General features: G+C 46.1%; 1 protein-coding gene across 4 annotated transcripts in view; it reads left to right on the top strand.

The window, feature by feature from the left end:
* The window catches only part of ATAD2 (ATPase family AAA domain containing 2), a 116,545-nt gene extending 108,335 nt beyond the window's left edge, over positions 1 to 8,210 (top strand). For 2 of the 4 annotated variants that reach the window (XM_067531077.1, XM_067531085.1), the window contains 2 exons: positions 2,911 to 3,039; positions 7,476 to 8,208. In XM_067531077.1, the coding sequence (XP_067387178.1) occupies positions 2,911 to 3,039; positions 7,476 to 7,508 (162 nt within the window). In that variant the 3' untranslated portion in view covers positions 7,509 to 8,208. Of the gene's footprint in view, positions 1 to 2,910; positions 3,040 to 7,475 lie in introns of all 4 variants that reach the window. The other 2 variants (XM_067531061.1, XM_067531068.1) reach the window with 2 other exon arrangements.
* The last annotated feature ends 6,919 nt before the right edge of the window (positions 8,211 to 15,129 follow it).

Here is a 15,129-nt window from a genome sequence, read left to right as displayed (position 1 = left end):
CGTTATACGGGGCCTTCTCCAACCCCTGCAGCAGATTTGCCCCACATTCCAGGGTTCAAGAACTGCGCCTTGTGCCCTCACTCATTCTCTGTGAGCGATGAGCACATGTTGTCTCTACTGCCTGGCCGAGACGCACCTTGTCGCCTGCTGTGATATCTGCAAGTCCTTCCTCTCCAGGACCTACAAGGCTCGACTTCTGTACCTCCACAAGTTCCTCATGGCAGAGGCGCTCCAGCCTTGTGCAGAGTCTGATCCCGGACCATCAGTACCGATGGTGCACCACCTCTCTCCAGCAGTGAGCATTCTGCCCTTGCTTCACGCCTGGATCCATCAGCACCACCAAGGTGTGAGAAGGTGCACAAGAAACATCATAAGCGCTCTCACAAACTGTTTTCTCCCTGAGCCAAGCGAGATGACCCATCGGGGCCAGCTCCTAAGGCAAGGGGCAAGGTTGAAGTGGAAGCAAGACCCACCAGAACCCCCGATGACTGAGGGTCCCGCTAGCCTGCCAGTATGCACTTCTCAGCCACAGCAGGGTTCTCCAGGCTCCACTCCATATACCCCTCCTTGGAACTGCAGATACCGGACTGGACTGGTCCCCATATCCCACCTTGAACTGTTGTACCTGTTCTTGCCACTTCTCTTGGCCCCCCAGCCACCTATGCTGGCAGATGAGCCAGTCCTCCTCAGCTGCAGCCCGCCTCCACCAGTCACAGTACTGCCTACACTGATGGCTCTACCACTTCCAGAGGCTTCTTCAGACTTGGAATGCTTCTTGGTGTAAGAGTTGTCCTTCTCCCCAGTCTCCAACTTTCCTGGCTCACTGTGCTCCAGGCCTGCCTGGATGATACCCATATCTGGGGCCTGCAGTTTAATCAGGACCCAGCCTCATGGCACCACTGACCCACATTGGGACCCTTATCACTCCCCACATACCCATCATCACTGGTGTCGTACCAGCCCACCCCGGCCCTTCTGCCAGCACCAATCGGCTTGGATTCGGAGGAGGATCTGGAGCTCATCTTGGCACCGTTCCCGATGGCAGCCTCTTCCTCATCAGACGAGGCCCTGATCCCACTGATCCTCTCACCTTCTGACTAACACTTTCAGTACCAGAAGCTGCTAAAGAAAGTGGCCCTCGACTTGGGCATTCCCCTGGAGGAGATCCAGGACCAACCAGACCAGCTGTTGGACATTCTCCAATCCTGGGGCCCGATGCATGAAGCTCTGCCCATTCACAACTCCATTCTGCAGCCCACACGAGCAGTGTGACACATGCTGGCATCATGCACCCCTACTGTCAAGAGAGCAGAACGAAGGTACTTCATGCCAGCAAGGTGGCTGACTTTTTGTTCTTTCACCTCATCCTGCAGCCTCACTGGTTGTGCCCATGACCATGGAATTCTGCCACTTCCACCCCCCCCCCCCCTCCCAATAAGGCGTCGAAACGCCTAGACCTCATGGGCTGCAAACTCTATTCCTCCGCGGCTCATCAATTCCGCATTTCTAACTAGCAAGCTCTGCTGGCGAAGTATGCTTTTAACAGTTATACCAAGCTGATGGAGTTCTTGGAGGATGTCCTGCAGGGCAAGCACTAGCAGTTCCAGGCCATGCTGGATGAGAGCCACCTGATGACCAAGGTCAGCTTCCAGGCCACAGTAGATGTGGCCAACACATCCTTCCACTCACTGGCCATAGGGGTTGAGATGTTCCCCTGGTGCAATCTGGACTGGTGTATTGCTGTCTCACCCCAATCCCCCACTCTTGGAGCCTTTCTTACTTTGCTGTGTACAGATTCTTCAAGATGTGTCCCCCTATGGGTGCTCCACTAACTATCCTCCTCCCCTCTGCGTTGGAGTTCAGATAATGGCCTCCATGATAGAGAAGGAACTGAGGGGATCGGGTTGTGTGCAATAAAAAGGGCGCCACTGGTGCCGCAAGACAAGGATGGCGCATGTGCAACCCAGACGAGCACTGCTGTCAAAAATTTCCTATCAAGGACACGCCAACACCTAGAGTGGAGCACCCACAAGGAAATACACATCTCAAAGAACCTCAGTTACAGCACAGGGTGAGTAACCTCTTATTACCTGCCTCCATCTCCCAAGAGTTGAAGTTCAGCACTCCTGCCTTATCTACTGCCATCCCAGCTTCTAAAGCTTTTTGTGGGGCAGTGCAGCAGTGAAAAAAATCTTTCCTCTTCCTGCTCCTCTTTGAGGGACCAAAACTTCTGAGGTTCTTCACTCCTAAATGGCACCTCCTAATTGAGCTTCTTCTGTTTCTTCCCTCATTTCCTATACCACAGTAGAGCAGTCCAAATGGGGCAAGTAGAAGACTCTTGGCCTCTTTCCCCTAGAATAGTGTCTATGGGCTGTAGCTGCTCCCAGCCCACTCACTCTCTGGGTTATCTGGCTATATTTCTTTGGGGTGAATGAAACTTCAGTGTACCTTATGGCCTGACACTTACTCCTGAAGGCCCTGCATTGCAACATCCATTCCTCTTGTCAAGTGAGACAAGATATGGCTACTGCTGAGCTTAGTTATTGCTACAAATGGAGCAAGTCACTTCCTGCTGTTCTGGGAGATGAGTTAACTTGTAACTGTAATCCCTCGTATGACTGTGTTGTGCTGTTGCTGGTCTGGCTCTGAATTTTCAGGCTTTCCTTTTCTCTGAAGTATAAAAAATTACTATTTTTGCCTGCTTAACACTAACTGGCATATCTTAATTCTTTCTGAAAACTATTTTCTGGACTATTACTTTTTTTAATGATACAAGAAAATAAGTCACCAGTTACATTGCCATTGAAATGTCTTGTCTTTTTTTATTATTTATGTTCAGATTCTGAACATATTAGGAGCCTAATCAGAAGACTTTAACACAATTTTAATTGTATATATCCCCGCCCCCAGAAACTGTTGAAGATTGTCACCCAGAAAAGTAGAGACTACAATATATTTCGCTTGGAAAAACTGTATGCAATACTCAGCCAATGTATTTATCGACATCGCAAAGACTACGACAAGACCAAATTAATACAGGTAAAATATTTAATCATTCTTCTAAATATTGGATAATAAACTGTATTCTACTATACCGCTGACTATTTATGAGCATTCCTGATGTAAAGATTATCTTGTTCTTCAAGTACTTGCTCATGTCCATTCCATGCTAAGTGTGTGCACGCCACGTGCACAGTTGTCAGAGATTTTTCTCTCAATGGTATCCTTTGGGCCAGCTCTTCCACCCACTGGAGTTGCACATGTGTGTTGGTAAAAGGGGCGCAGCCAGCTCTGTGCCCTCTCACTTCCTTCTTCCCGCCTATGATGATTGCTAGCACGATCCTTCTTGCTATGGTTTGGACTTTCTATCTGTTCATATCTGTATAGTTGTTATAATTAGTGTATATAGTTCTCAGATTTAGTGTATATAATAATGTGAGTTAGTGTATATAGTAGCTGTCCCTGTCATTGAGGGATTTTTCTCCCCAAGGGCTGAGCATGCCCTGGTCCCCAGGTTTCAAACCACGTACCTCATGCAAAAGCTGATGCCAGTGAGTGACCCACACTCTATCTATAGAAAGTGTCTGGGGAAGTCTCACATTAAAGAGAAGGTCCTGATCTGCAGGGACTTCAGACTTTGCACAAGAAAAGATAGGGACATTTGGCTTAAGGCCATTCTCATGGAGGCAGCCCTCAGACTAGCCTCGGAGCCAAGCCACTCCGAATTGGTGCCGAGCACCTCAGTATCCATGCAGCGTGCTCCCCCAGCAACGTACTCTTCCCTGCACTGCTCTCCATCTCTGATGCCAAGGAAGAGGCATAAGAAACCACACGCCAAGGAAGGGCATTCTCTGCTGCAGAAGGAGGGGCAAGCAGGGAGCAACTGGCATAGCTCCCACGTCAAGTCACTTGTCCTCCCCCAAGCTTCTGATGGCTCCACCAACTCCACCTAGAATGCCGAGTCCAGTACGGGACCTGCCACCAATTCCTGGGAACAGCCGCAGCCTCAGGCATCTGCTGGCCCCCTTCAACCTTGAAGGCTTTCCAGACAGCAAAGGACCTGCTGGCCCTCTCCAATCCTGCTGACCCCTCCAGGTCCCTCTTCAGCCAAGGTGACCAGGGACAGAAAGAAGCAAGGTGTGGTGAGCCCTACTGCAGCACCATCCAGGGCAAGCCTTCCATGGTCTCAATGCAGCAGTGGCTGGTCCCCACAGGGTTCCCTGGCACTACCAGGAGGTGGAAACGGGTACTGCACTGCCATAGTCTCCAGAGGAAGAATCCTCAGAGTAAGAATCCTTTGCTCCTACCAGTATCCAGCCTACATACCAGTCTTCAGTACTGGCCCTCCTGCTGGCATCTGGCCACCAGACCACTGATGGATGCAGTGGCAATACTGGTATCCTTGGGGGTTTTCCCCTGTTACTGGGCCTCCCCATCCCACAGCTCAGTTATGTTAGAAAAGTGGGCTACCACGTTTTCCCATCCAGCACCAGACACTGGCTCCAGGAAATGGCCCCAATGGATGTGGTATAGATAGAGGAGAAGGAGGAGGAAGCCCCACCTCTGGCACAGGCCACCTCTTTCCTTGTCATCCCCAGACGAGGCAGTCTCAGGCCCTAGTTAACCCACTTTTGCATCCACCAGGAGCTCCTGAAAAGGGTCACAGTGAGCTCTGGCCTGAAAGCTGAGGAGCTTAATGAGTCACACCCTCGGGGTCCCTGGTAGTGTCGGTGGCAAATGAGTGGGACAGATGGGCAGCTAAGTGCCACCCCAAAAAATAGAGGCCAAGAAACTGGACCTTTTTGGTTGTCAGGTTTATTCAACAGGCAACCTCCAGTTACGTATCTCCAACCAGCAGACCCTGCTGGGGAGGCACGATTTTAACCTGTGGGTCTCACTGTCCAAATGTAAGGACTCCCTGCCCCAGGAAGTAAGACAGGAGTTCACGGCCATCTTAGAGAGAGGGCAAGTCTGGGGCCAGGACCTCCCTCCAAGCAGCTCAGGAGGCGGCTGTCAGTAGCCAGATCTATGGCATCCACAGTCACCATGAAGTGCTGTTCATGGCTCCAATCCTTCAGCTTCCCTTACAAAGTTTAGAAGTCTGTTCAGGAGCTCTCCGTTGAGGGCACCACCCTGTTCTCTGAACAGACAGACTCAAAGCTTCAAAGGCTCGTGGACTACCCTTTGCTCTTTGGGCCTTTACATACCTCCAGCTGCCAGGAAGCACTTTAGGTCCCAGCAGCCTCCCAGGTTTCCAGTGCCTCCCAGGCAGGAGCCCTACAAAAGGAAAGGGAAGGGTTATGAAACACCCCTCCCTCCTATCTCAGTCTCCCAGTTGAGCTCTCATAGATATCCCGGTGGGGCCAGACAGGCCTTTTGAAGGTGCTCCCGAAGGCAATATACCAGTCTCAGCTCCAGATCTATCTCCCCTTTTGTTTTTGGACCACTTGTCGCTCGTCAGTCCAGCATGGTCATATATTACATCAAACTATTGGAACACATGGCAGCATGTACCTATGTGGCTATGCTCACAGTACCAAGGCTATGCTCAGATCCCTCCAGGTGTGGCTGGCATCAGTCTACTCCCTGAGCCAACACCACCTGGACTCAATACTCTCAGTTCCACCTCTGTTCCTCACTTCACTGACCTGGTGAAGAGACACAGAATCTGTAATAGAAGGGGTACACTTTACTGCCCCTCAACCATCCATAACCCTAGTCTCGGATTCATCAGACCTGGGAGCCCATGTTGGCAGTCTCAGGACCCAGGTCCTCTGGTCCCAAGAACTCCTCTCCCTACATATAAACATCAGAGAACTCAGGGCACTACACCTAGCTTGCCAGGTGTTCCCTCTCTTGATCTTAGACAAAGTGGTGCTGGTCCTAATGGACAATACTCCATCAGTGTTTTACATCAACAAGCAGGGAGGGGCTCATTCTTCAGCCCTCTGGCTGTGGGACTTCTGCATGAAATACACCATTCACCTTGAGGAGTCGCATCTCTCGGAAGCCCAAAACACATTGGCAGGTCACCTCAGAAGATCCTTTTCCTCTCACCACAGGTGGTTTCTCCACCCGGAGGTCATCAGTCTCATCTTCCAGAGGTGGGCGTCTCCCCAGCTGGACCTTGCCACCACCAGACAGAACAGGAAATGCCATCGGTTCTGTTCGCTGCGTGGGCACAGTAGGGGCTCCCTCTCCGATGCCTTCTTGCTTTCCTGGGCAGACCCCCTGCCATATACCTCCCCACCAATCCCCTTGGTTTACAAGATCCTTCTAAAGATCAAACAGGGCAAGGTGAAGGCGAATCAACGTTGGCGTGGCCATGCCAGTGCTATCAACATGCTTCTGGACCTGTCAGTGGCAGCTCCACTCATGCTTCCTCTCCACCCAGACTTGATCTCAGAAGACCACAGCTGGTTACTTCATCCGAATCTCACCTTCCTGCTCCTGACTGAATGGTTGCTGCGTGTCTGAACCATGAAGAGCAGGCTTGCTCAGATCAGGTACAACAGGTTTTGCTAGGTAGTAGAAAGCCTTCTTCTAGGGCCACCTACCTAGCCAAGTGGAAACGTTTCACTTGTTGGGCCTCCAAACAGAATCTCTCTCCATCCCAGTCTTCTCTGCAGTCCATCTTGGACTATCTGCTCAAGCTAAAGCATCAGGGTCTGGTTCTGTTGTCTATTAAGTTTCACTTACCGGCCATCTCAGCCTTCCACCTGGGTGAGGCTGCCCCATCTGAGCTGGCGCCAGGCTGCAGGGCTGGGGCGCCGGGTAAGTGCGCTCTGGGCCTACCCTTCAAGGAGGCACAGGAGGCTCTGCATGCCTCAGTCTCCTGCACCCTCTGCCTCTTGTGCATCCTGAAGGGCCAGGCCAGCGCCCACTCGCAGGCTGACGCCCAGGGGCCTGCTCCCCCCCCCCGGCCCAATATGCCACTGCAGGGAGAAGCTCTGTCATAGCCTTGCATCAAGAGGCAGAATGTCTGGGAATAGTACTATCTGAATCGAGTCATTCCTTCACCTCTAGTTCTGTCATACCTGTAACTGGTTGCTTGCTTGGTCACTGAAAGCATTGCCTCTACACATCCAACCTTGACTCTCCACCTTTCTCTTTATTTTGGATATGTAAGGATGTGTCTGAAGGTGGAGAGGAACTAAAGGACAGTTAGGTGACTTTAATGCCATTTATTCTAGAATGCTGAATGTGAATGTGTCCAGAAAGAACTACATGTCTCATATGTAGGGGCACATAACTCTACAGTGCAGATAAGCAAAGGCAATACATTTGAAGAAAAACAGTTACTAGAGAGGAACCTTTTATATTTTCTACTTGTAGTTATTTTTAGCTGGGTCTTTGTGGAATACATACAACTGTTAGTGATATTTACTTTTTCTTTTTCTTTTTTATAAGAAAACAAATATGGGATTTCCAACAGTTTCCACTCACACGTATTGTTTTTGTTTTTTCTCTTTCAGGAAATGAAAAAAGAAATTGCAATCTTCAGTTAATTTTAGATATTATCTTCAGTTTGCTTGATTTCTACTTTTCTAATCTTTTATTTTAATTGTATGCTCCTTTGTCACCTGTGCATATTTCAATATCAGAGTGCATATACATGTATAAATATATTAAAATATATTGACAAGATCAAGTAAAGTTTTTAAATGGCTTATATCTAATTGTGTTTTTCTGTTCCCTTTTGTATGATAAATAATAAACTGGAGGAGCAGAAGGATTTTTGGTCTATTGAGATCCATCTGTCCAGCTGTCCCTTCTCATGTGTGTTCACTTAAAGAGCTTCATAAGTCAATGAAGACATACTGTACAATTATAACAAAAAATTAACAAATATGGAAAAAATATAAAGTGATACTGTATTTAAAATTGTAAAAAAATATTTTGGAGAAATAATATGTGATTATATCACGAAGGGGAGGAGTAGAGTTGCAGATTTGATTACAACTTGATACAGCATTTCATGATTTTGAGATCTTAACTAACCAACCTTAATGTGTGTTAAGTTTAGGGGCGTCCCCAAAAAAAGATAGATCAGTAGTGTTCGATGCTGTGTTACTATATTAAAAGTTGGATCATCTGGTTGATTTCTCTATACTCTAATCACAAGATATTTTGATGTTAAAATCTCAGTTCTTTAAGACTGAAAACATAAGCATGTGATTCGCAATTTAAAATAGCTACTTAATTCAAACAATTTAGCACTTATACATCAATTAATACTGTGGCAAAGGGCAAACATGATAGAGGAAAGAAAAGCATGTATGTGATGGCTCCAGTTCCTTTTATTCTTCATGCCTTGCCTTATCTTGATTCCATACGTAGGCAGGTGTTGACAGGACTGGCACATCTAGTTCGTTCATCTGGTTCACTGATGAAGTCTGGTTTATCAAGGTGAACATTTTTTTAAAGTCCAAATAAGTGTACCAAAAGTGTAAATAATAAGAACAAAGGAGAGAAAACAGTTTTAGAGAAGCAAAAAGTTAGAGGTAAGTTCTGTGAAGCTTCGAAATAGTATTATGCTTCAAAAATAGCCATTCCTTTTGCACAGATTTTCTCTTCTTCATTCATCACAAATGGGTAATTCCTCTCACCAGTGGAATTCAGAGGTAGACCAGTTACTGCAGGTTCCAAGACTAACCCTCACTCTTCAACACAGGCCACTAGAATTTTTTCCTTCTGCAGTGGAACAAGTTGGCAGTTCAGTTTCTCCCAGCTACTTTGTTTTATCATTTTAATTTTATTCAGTTTCATACAATTGAATGTATTTCAACTTCTAGCTTTTCTCTTACTTTCCTGAAGTGAGGAATCAACACCATCTGGTTCCTCTGGTGCAGCACATGTCCTATTGGCTTCTGCCTGCCTCTCACCACAGCAACAGAGAAGCCCTTCAAGTATCAAGTCAAAGAGGAGCAATAGGTTAGAGGGAGAGGGTGAGCTATGGCCTGCTGCCACAAGCTGCTGACTCTTGCTCTACCTGAGTATGGGGTTGTAAGTCAGGCAGGCATTGCTGAGGCTTTGCCATCCCTCTCCCCTCTGCCTAGTGCCATGACTCCACTGTGGGAAGGCTCAAGCAGAAGCATAAGGATTCTGTAATATTCAAATGAGTGGCAGTGAGCTAGGGATAAATAGCATGCTACCTCTCTCCTGTAAACATATACACAGCACCCAAAATATACCCTGCATGACTCTTCCAGGGCAGGAAGCCAGTGGTTTGCAAAGAAGTCATTGATTTTAATTTTTAAAAATCTTTCTTTTTCAAGCATTATTAGATGCAAGGTTTCCTGCGCATGTCTCCTTTGAAGATGTCATAAGATCTAAATGGAGATTTCTGGTAAAAATGAAATATTAAAAATGATACATAAAACCAAAAAATTTTCCTAGTTTTGGAAACCCAAGTTTGGTGCAGCAGTAGCTCTACTAGTGAAAGACATCATCACACCTTCAAAAAAGGATTTCTTTCCCAAAGATCCCATCGACCATGTAGAGTGAAGAAACCCCAGAAATTTCAAAGCCTCAACTATAGCTATTTCCTTCACTTAGGTCTGATCTAAACTCTAAAGTTGGCTCAAACATAAATCACCTTGCATCAACCTGCTTTTGCATGTGTCTACACTAAAATGTATCTCTGGCTGGCATAAGCACCCTATTATGGTGATTCAATAAAGCTACCTCCCCTAATGACACACAGCCATAGCTGACCTACTGAGGTCCATACCGTGCAAGTGTATTCGGTGCATGACTTGTGTTGGCCCCCTAGCAGCTGTCCCCCAATGCCCTATTTCCTGCAACAGTGACCACTCTGGTCACAATTTTAAACTCCATTGCCCAGGAGTCTCAGAGACTGGAAGCCATTCCTCAAATTCCCCTGCGTATTTTTTAAATAGTTTTTCCTGATTCTCCACTTCAGCAAGCACACCTAGGAGCTCTCCTGTGTTGTGTGCAACTGAGAGCTATTGGATCTCTTAGACCTGTAGAGAGAAGAGTCTGTGCAAGCACAGCTATGGACCTGCCATAGAAACATGAACACCTATGAAATATTGTAAGGGGGGATGCCAAAAAGGGGTACAAAAAGAATCGGCATGAGTGCCCATGAAAGTGAAGGAACTGCAGCAGATGTACCACAAGGCCGGGAGGCCAGCAATTGGTGTGGTGAACTGCAGATCTGCTTTTACAATGAGCTACATGCCATACTTGGTGGAGATTCCACCAGCGCCCCACAGACTACCATAGATATCTTGGAAAGACCCTTGCCGTAAACAGAAAGGAGGGGGTAGATCTGTGGAAGGGGGAGTCCACCTATGTCATAAGCCAGGGCCTGTTTGACACTCCCACACAGTCTAGCCAGTCCTGCCAGCTGAACACGAACAAGTCCAATGACAGGGAAGGATCTTTGGTCAAGTGTGTTCATGGGGTTTTTTTTTTTTTTTTTTTTTTTTTTTTTGTGTGTGTTCAAAATTTAAAGATGGCACCTGGCCCATCCCAAAGTTAATAAGACACAGGTACCGAGTTTTCATTGTTTAACTCTTACAAGAAGAGGTAGCAGTATAACAAACAAAGATAGTTATCTGCTTTTTATTTCCCTGTTGTGTTGTATTTGGGGATGGGGAGTACGTTGAACAGTTTGTTTATGTACATAGGGATGTTCATTGTATCTGCATGAGAGATCTCAATGAAACTTTCTGGAGATACTCTCCAATCCTCTCCTGAAAGTTTTTAGGGATGGCTGCCTTATTTTGTTTCCTCTGCAATAGACTCTTTCCCATGCCACTCTGTAAAGAGTGAAGCTGGTACCATTGCAGTAAACAGGCTAGTAGCATATGGGCCCAGGTAGCTTCAGGATGCCAGCAGCAGCTGTGTTCTTTGTGCCTTTGTTACCCTCAAAAGTGAGAGAAGCACTAAAACCAACACAGCCTGTGGAAAATAGTGCCAATATTTAGTGCCAGTGCCCTATACTAGTACCCAGGGAATAAGGACTGAAATTCTCCCCTTCCCCGCTTGACCTCGTGGGCCATATTCACCATGGTTGGGGCTGAAGAGTGGTGCTGAAGAGAGACATTCCAAAGTTAAAGTGACAATAAGCAGTCTTATTAAAAGTGTTTATGGGAATAAGGGAAGGGAGTTTTGAAACTTCCATTTCCCTTTTCCTTTGTGACTTTTTATCAGCAGCCACTCCTGTTGTGGCCTGGAGGATGCCCCCTGCAAGATACCTGTCATTCATGAGGAGGAGAAAAAAGACGGGAGGACACGTTAGCGAAATCCTGCTAGCCAGTGCTGCATCGGACTGTGAACAAAGGGCCTGAAGAGGCAACATGGCAGATGGCATGAAGAAGGAAAGCAGACAGGTGAGAGGCCCAGGAATCCAAGCAGGCAAAGGAGAGATGCATCAGGATGTAATGGGTCTTCTCAAGCAGCAAACAGAAATGCTGCAGATCATGATTGACCTAAAATCCTAGACTCCCCATGCTTTAAAGTCCTTAGAGAACTCCATAGGAGCAGCTCCACTGCTCCTACTTTCTATATGGCATCACATGCTGCATCATTACCTCTATCACTCCATGCCAGGCGACAGCAAGGAAAACCAGAGCTTCATGTACACTGATAGGAGAGAACCATGGTTGGTGTATGTCTAGCCACAAACCCACTACATTTGTGCACTGAAATGGACATAAATCTTTGCTACCTTTTTAATTTTAAAGTGCTGTTCTATTAGTCTGTGTTAAACATTTGTAGTGCTTTGCCTGTCTTTTTGCACATTGGTTTTCTGCATCGTTCTTGCCATTCAATAAGTGTCTATTTTTGGAGAAAAAAATTACCTTTATTAATTCACAACACATTACTTATGACATAAGGTTACACAAAGCATACAGTACTTCTGAAGGTACACCAAGCACCATCACAATAAAAGGTTCAGGAAAGCACCCAGTCATATTTATAAACATGTACAGCAAGCACCATGTAATTCAAAGCTTCAGTAAAGCAATCTAATATTTATAAATGCTCCGTTACAAACAGCACCCAAAGCTTCAGGCCCAACGAAAAGTCTAGCACAGAACACTTAATGAGGTTGACTATTAAAAAGTGCTCTTTCAAAGCCTTCGTCAGCTGCATAGTTGCACATCAGGTTCTTGAAATGGCCCTTGTGTCTGGCTGCTCAAAGCCACTCCAACTTCACCTTAGTAGCAGCTTTCCACCTTTGTGTGACAGTTATTATACAGGCCACAACAAGGAGCTATAACCCTTACATGTTTCTCTCACTGAGATCCAATCTTGTGAGTAAACATTGACAGCATTCCTTCAATCTTCCAAAAGCATATTCAACAGCCATTCTGTGCCCGCTAAGCTGCTAGCTGATGCTTCCCTTTATGCTGTCAAGGTAGCCAGTGTACAGCTTCATAAGCAAGGAGTAGGCTGGGTCCCTCAGAATCGCTATTGGCATTTCAATACCAGTGGCAATCTGCCAGTCAGGAAAGAATGTCCCTGCTCAACTTTCTGAACATCCCTTTGTTCTTAAAGATGCAACTTTCATCCACCTTTCCTGACCAGCCCATGTTGATATCGGTGAAGTGTCCCCCATTCTTGCATTACCAAGGAAAAGTAGCCCTTTCTGTTGGTGTACTTTGCGGCAAGGTGGGCTGATGCCAAAATAGGGATATGCATGCTGTCTATACCCCTACCTCTGTTTGGAAATCCTGTTGCTACAAATCCATCCACAAACGTGTCCTGCACGTTGCCTGTGCTACGTAGCAGAGGATTAATGGCCCTACACATTTGCATGACAACAGTCCCACTGTGGATTTTCAAACTCAGTGAACACCACTCACTTCTCTATCAATGCTGCTCCTATTCTGGTGTCCTTGCACTGAAGGACTGGTGCAAGCTCAGAACACAGATCCAGGAATGTAGTCTTCTGTATCGGCAAGTTCTGCAGCCACTGTTCGTCAACTCAAATCTGCATTATGATGTGAATCCCACCAGTCTCAAGCCCAGATGTGGTGCACAACCATCTGCAGCTGCTCTATGAATGCCACCAATAACCTCATATTATCTTTCACTGTGTCCCTTAGCAAGCTATCCTAGAAGAAATTGGCATGCCTCTGTTGCAGTACTTCCTGCAAGTCTAAATACAAGAGAATCGTGTGTCCTGTATTTACAACATTCATGAGAATAGTGCAGAACTCTGCCAATTCCAGGCTTCTGTCAGAGATGGCAGAGACTGAAAAAATGCTATGTGGACTTTGTGGAATTTTTTTTTAAAAGGCACAATCATTATGGTATATGGATGCCATTGTGGAATAGAGAAAATTGAATGCTGGGAACTTGACCCTTTGGTCTCTGACAACTATGGGCAAGTCATTTCTATCCCAAAAAGTATTGCACCAGGCAGCAGCACATAGCACACTGGGATACTACCCATGGTGCATTGACTTTGCATCAACCCAGGCACTCTGGTGAGTACTTGCAATGCTGATGCCAGCAGCCAAGTATTCACGTGCCCAAGCAATATACAAATGTAGACAGTTGTACGCTGACACAACTGATGACCAAAGATTGTAGGATAAAGATGGCCTTAGTAAGGAAAACTTACTTGGTGGTAAGCAAGTGACTTATCATTTAGGGATATATCCTTGCTTTGAGTATGATAGACCTCAGATTCATTTTCTAGTCAAATATTTGATATAATTTGTGGGGGAGGGGGAGAAAGGCTCCTATCTCAGAGGCTACAAGAAAGGTGTGTTAAACAAATCAGTAGCAACCAGTCATCCCAAGCACACTCTGCACATCCAAATGCACAGGTATGAGGATCTCCGGGGAAACATCAGCGAAATTAGTAGTGGAGATTGCAAAGAGGCCTCATCCCTCACCATCAAAGACAGCAGAGCAATCTATTGGTCTGTCTCAACACCAGTGGTTTTCAGGAAGGGACCAATCCCCTAACAAAAGGAAAATATTTGGAGTTAGATCTCCATGGAAATCTTGATGCATTTTCTTCTCAAACCAACACAATCCTTCTCAGTATGACTCAGTATTTGTCTATGAGCGCTTACAATTCCTGTGCAAGACTGCTTTTTTCCTACCCACTGCTATCTATCTGCTATCAAAGTCTTAAATGGTTGGTAGTAGGCAGCAAGGTTTAAGTCGCAAGTTACAAATCTAAACCCATTCATGGACAAGATTACACTCCCTACCTGTTTAGAGAAACAGTTCCTGGCTGAGTCGTAGAGCCTTCAGCAACAACGGGACCACCTCTGAATTCCACCGATGAGAAGCATTATCCATTTGTAATGAATGAGGAGAGATAGTGAAACAAAACATTATCAGGTAAGAAATTGTCATTCACTCACCTCATTCTGATAAATTCTTGAACCAGTTTTTCTGAAATGTTTAAAAAATAAAATCATTCTGCTGCGCAGAACCTGGGCCTGAGTTATATCTGCCTAAGCAGCTGAAATTTGGTAAAGTTATAAATTACTGAAAACAGAGACTTATAATGGAAAGTGTGAGATCAAGTTCGCTATCCATGTTGCTCCCCAGCTCCACTGATAAAAAATCGAAAAGAGCACAGATTCATTCTTTTTCCTCCTAGGTCACCTTTAAGAGCTGTGCCCACTTTGTTCAGTGTTTCCAAAACAGAAAGAAAAAAACCTTTGTTTGAAACCCAAACGTTGCAACACCTTACTAATGTGTGAACTGGAAAATGAAACGATCTAATTGGCTTGTCTGCATGTATTCATCTCAGAGGCTACAAATACCACAAATGGTGAAAAGGAAATTAGACTAAAAATAGTTGTAATCTGTTTCCTCAGTTACCACAACTACATTGCAACCTGAGAGGAGCTGGGGGAGCGAGAGAGACCGCGCACACCACACAGTCTTGGGACAGAAGATGGGCTTTGCCTCCTGAGGGTTAGCAAGCTTAGCAGCAACTCGGTGAGAGAGGTGTGGGAGTCGTCATGTGATCAGCAGCTCTCTTGTCCCATCGCTTGCCCTGATCCTTATGGCTGGAATGGAACCTTACTGGGACCAATCAGAGCGCAGCCTTCTGTTGTGCCAGCTTTATAAATGGTGGCAGCTACCACTCCCCAGCTTCACGCGCAGGGGAGAGGAGATTGT

This window comes from Emydura macquarii, unplaced genomic scaffold (assembly GCF_026122565.2).
Source record: "Emydura macquarii macquarii isolate MOO-44397 ecotype Brisbane River unplaced genomic scaffold, CSIRO-AGI_Emac_v2 contig_369, whole genome shotgun sequence".
Classification (NCBI taxonomy): domain Eukaryota; kingdom Metazoa; phylum Chordata; order Testudines; family Chelidae; genus Emydura; species Emydura macquarii.
The sequence above is the reverse complement of the archived record's forward strand: the minus strand, read 5'-3'. Positions and strand labels throughout refer to the sequence as shown.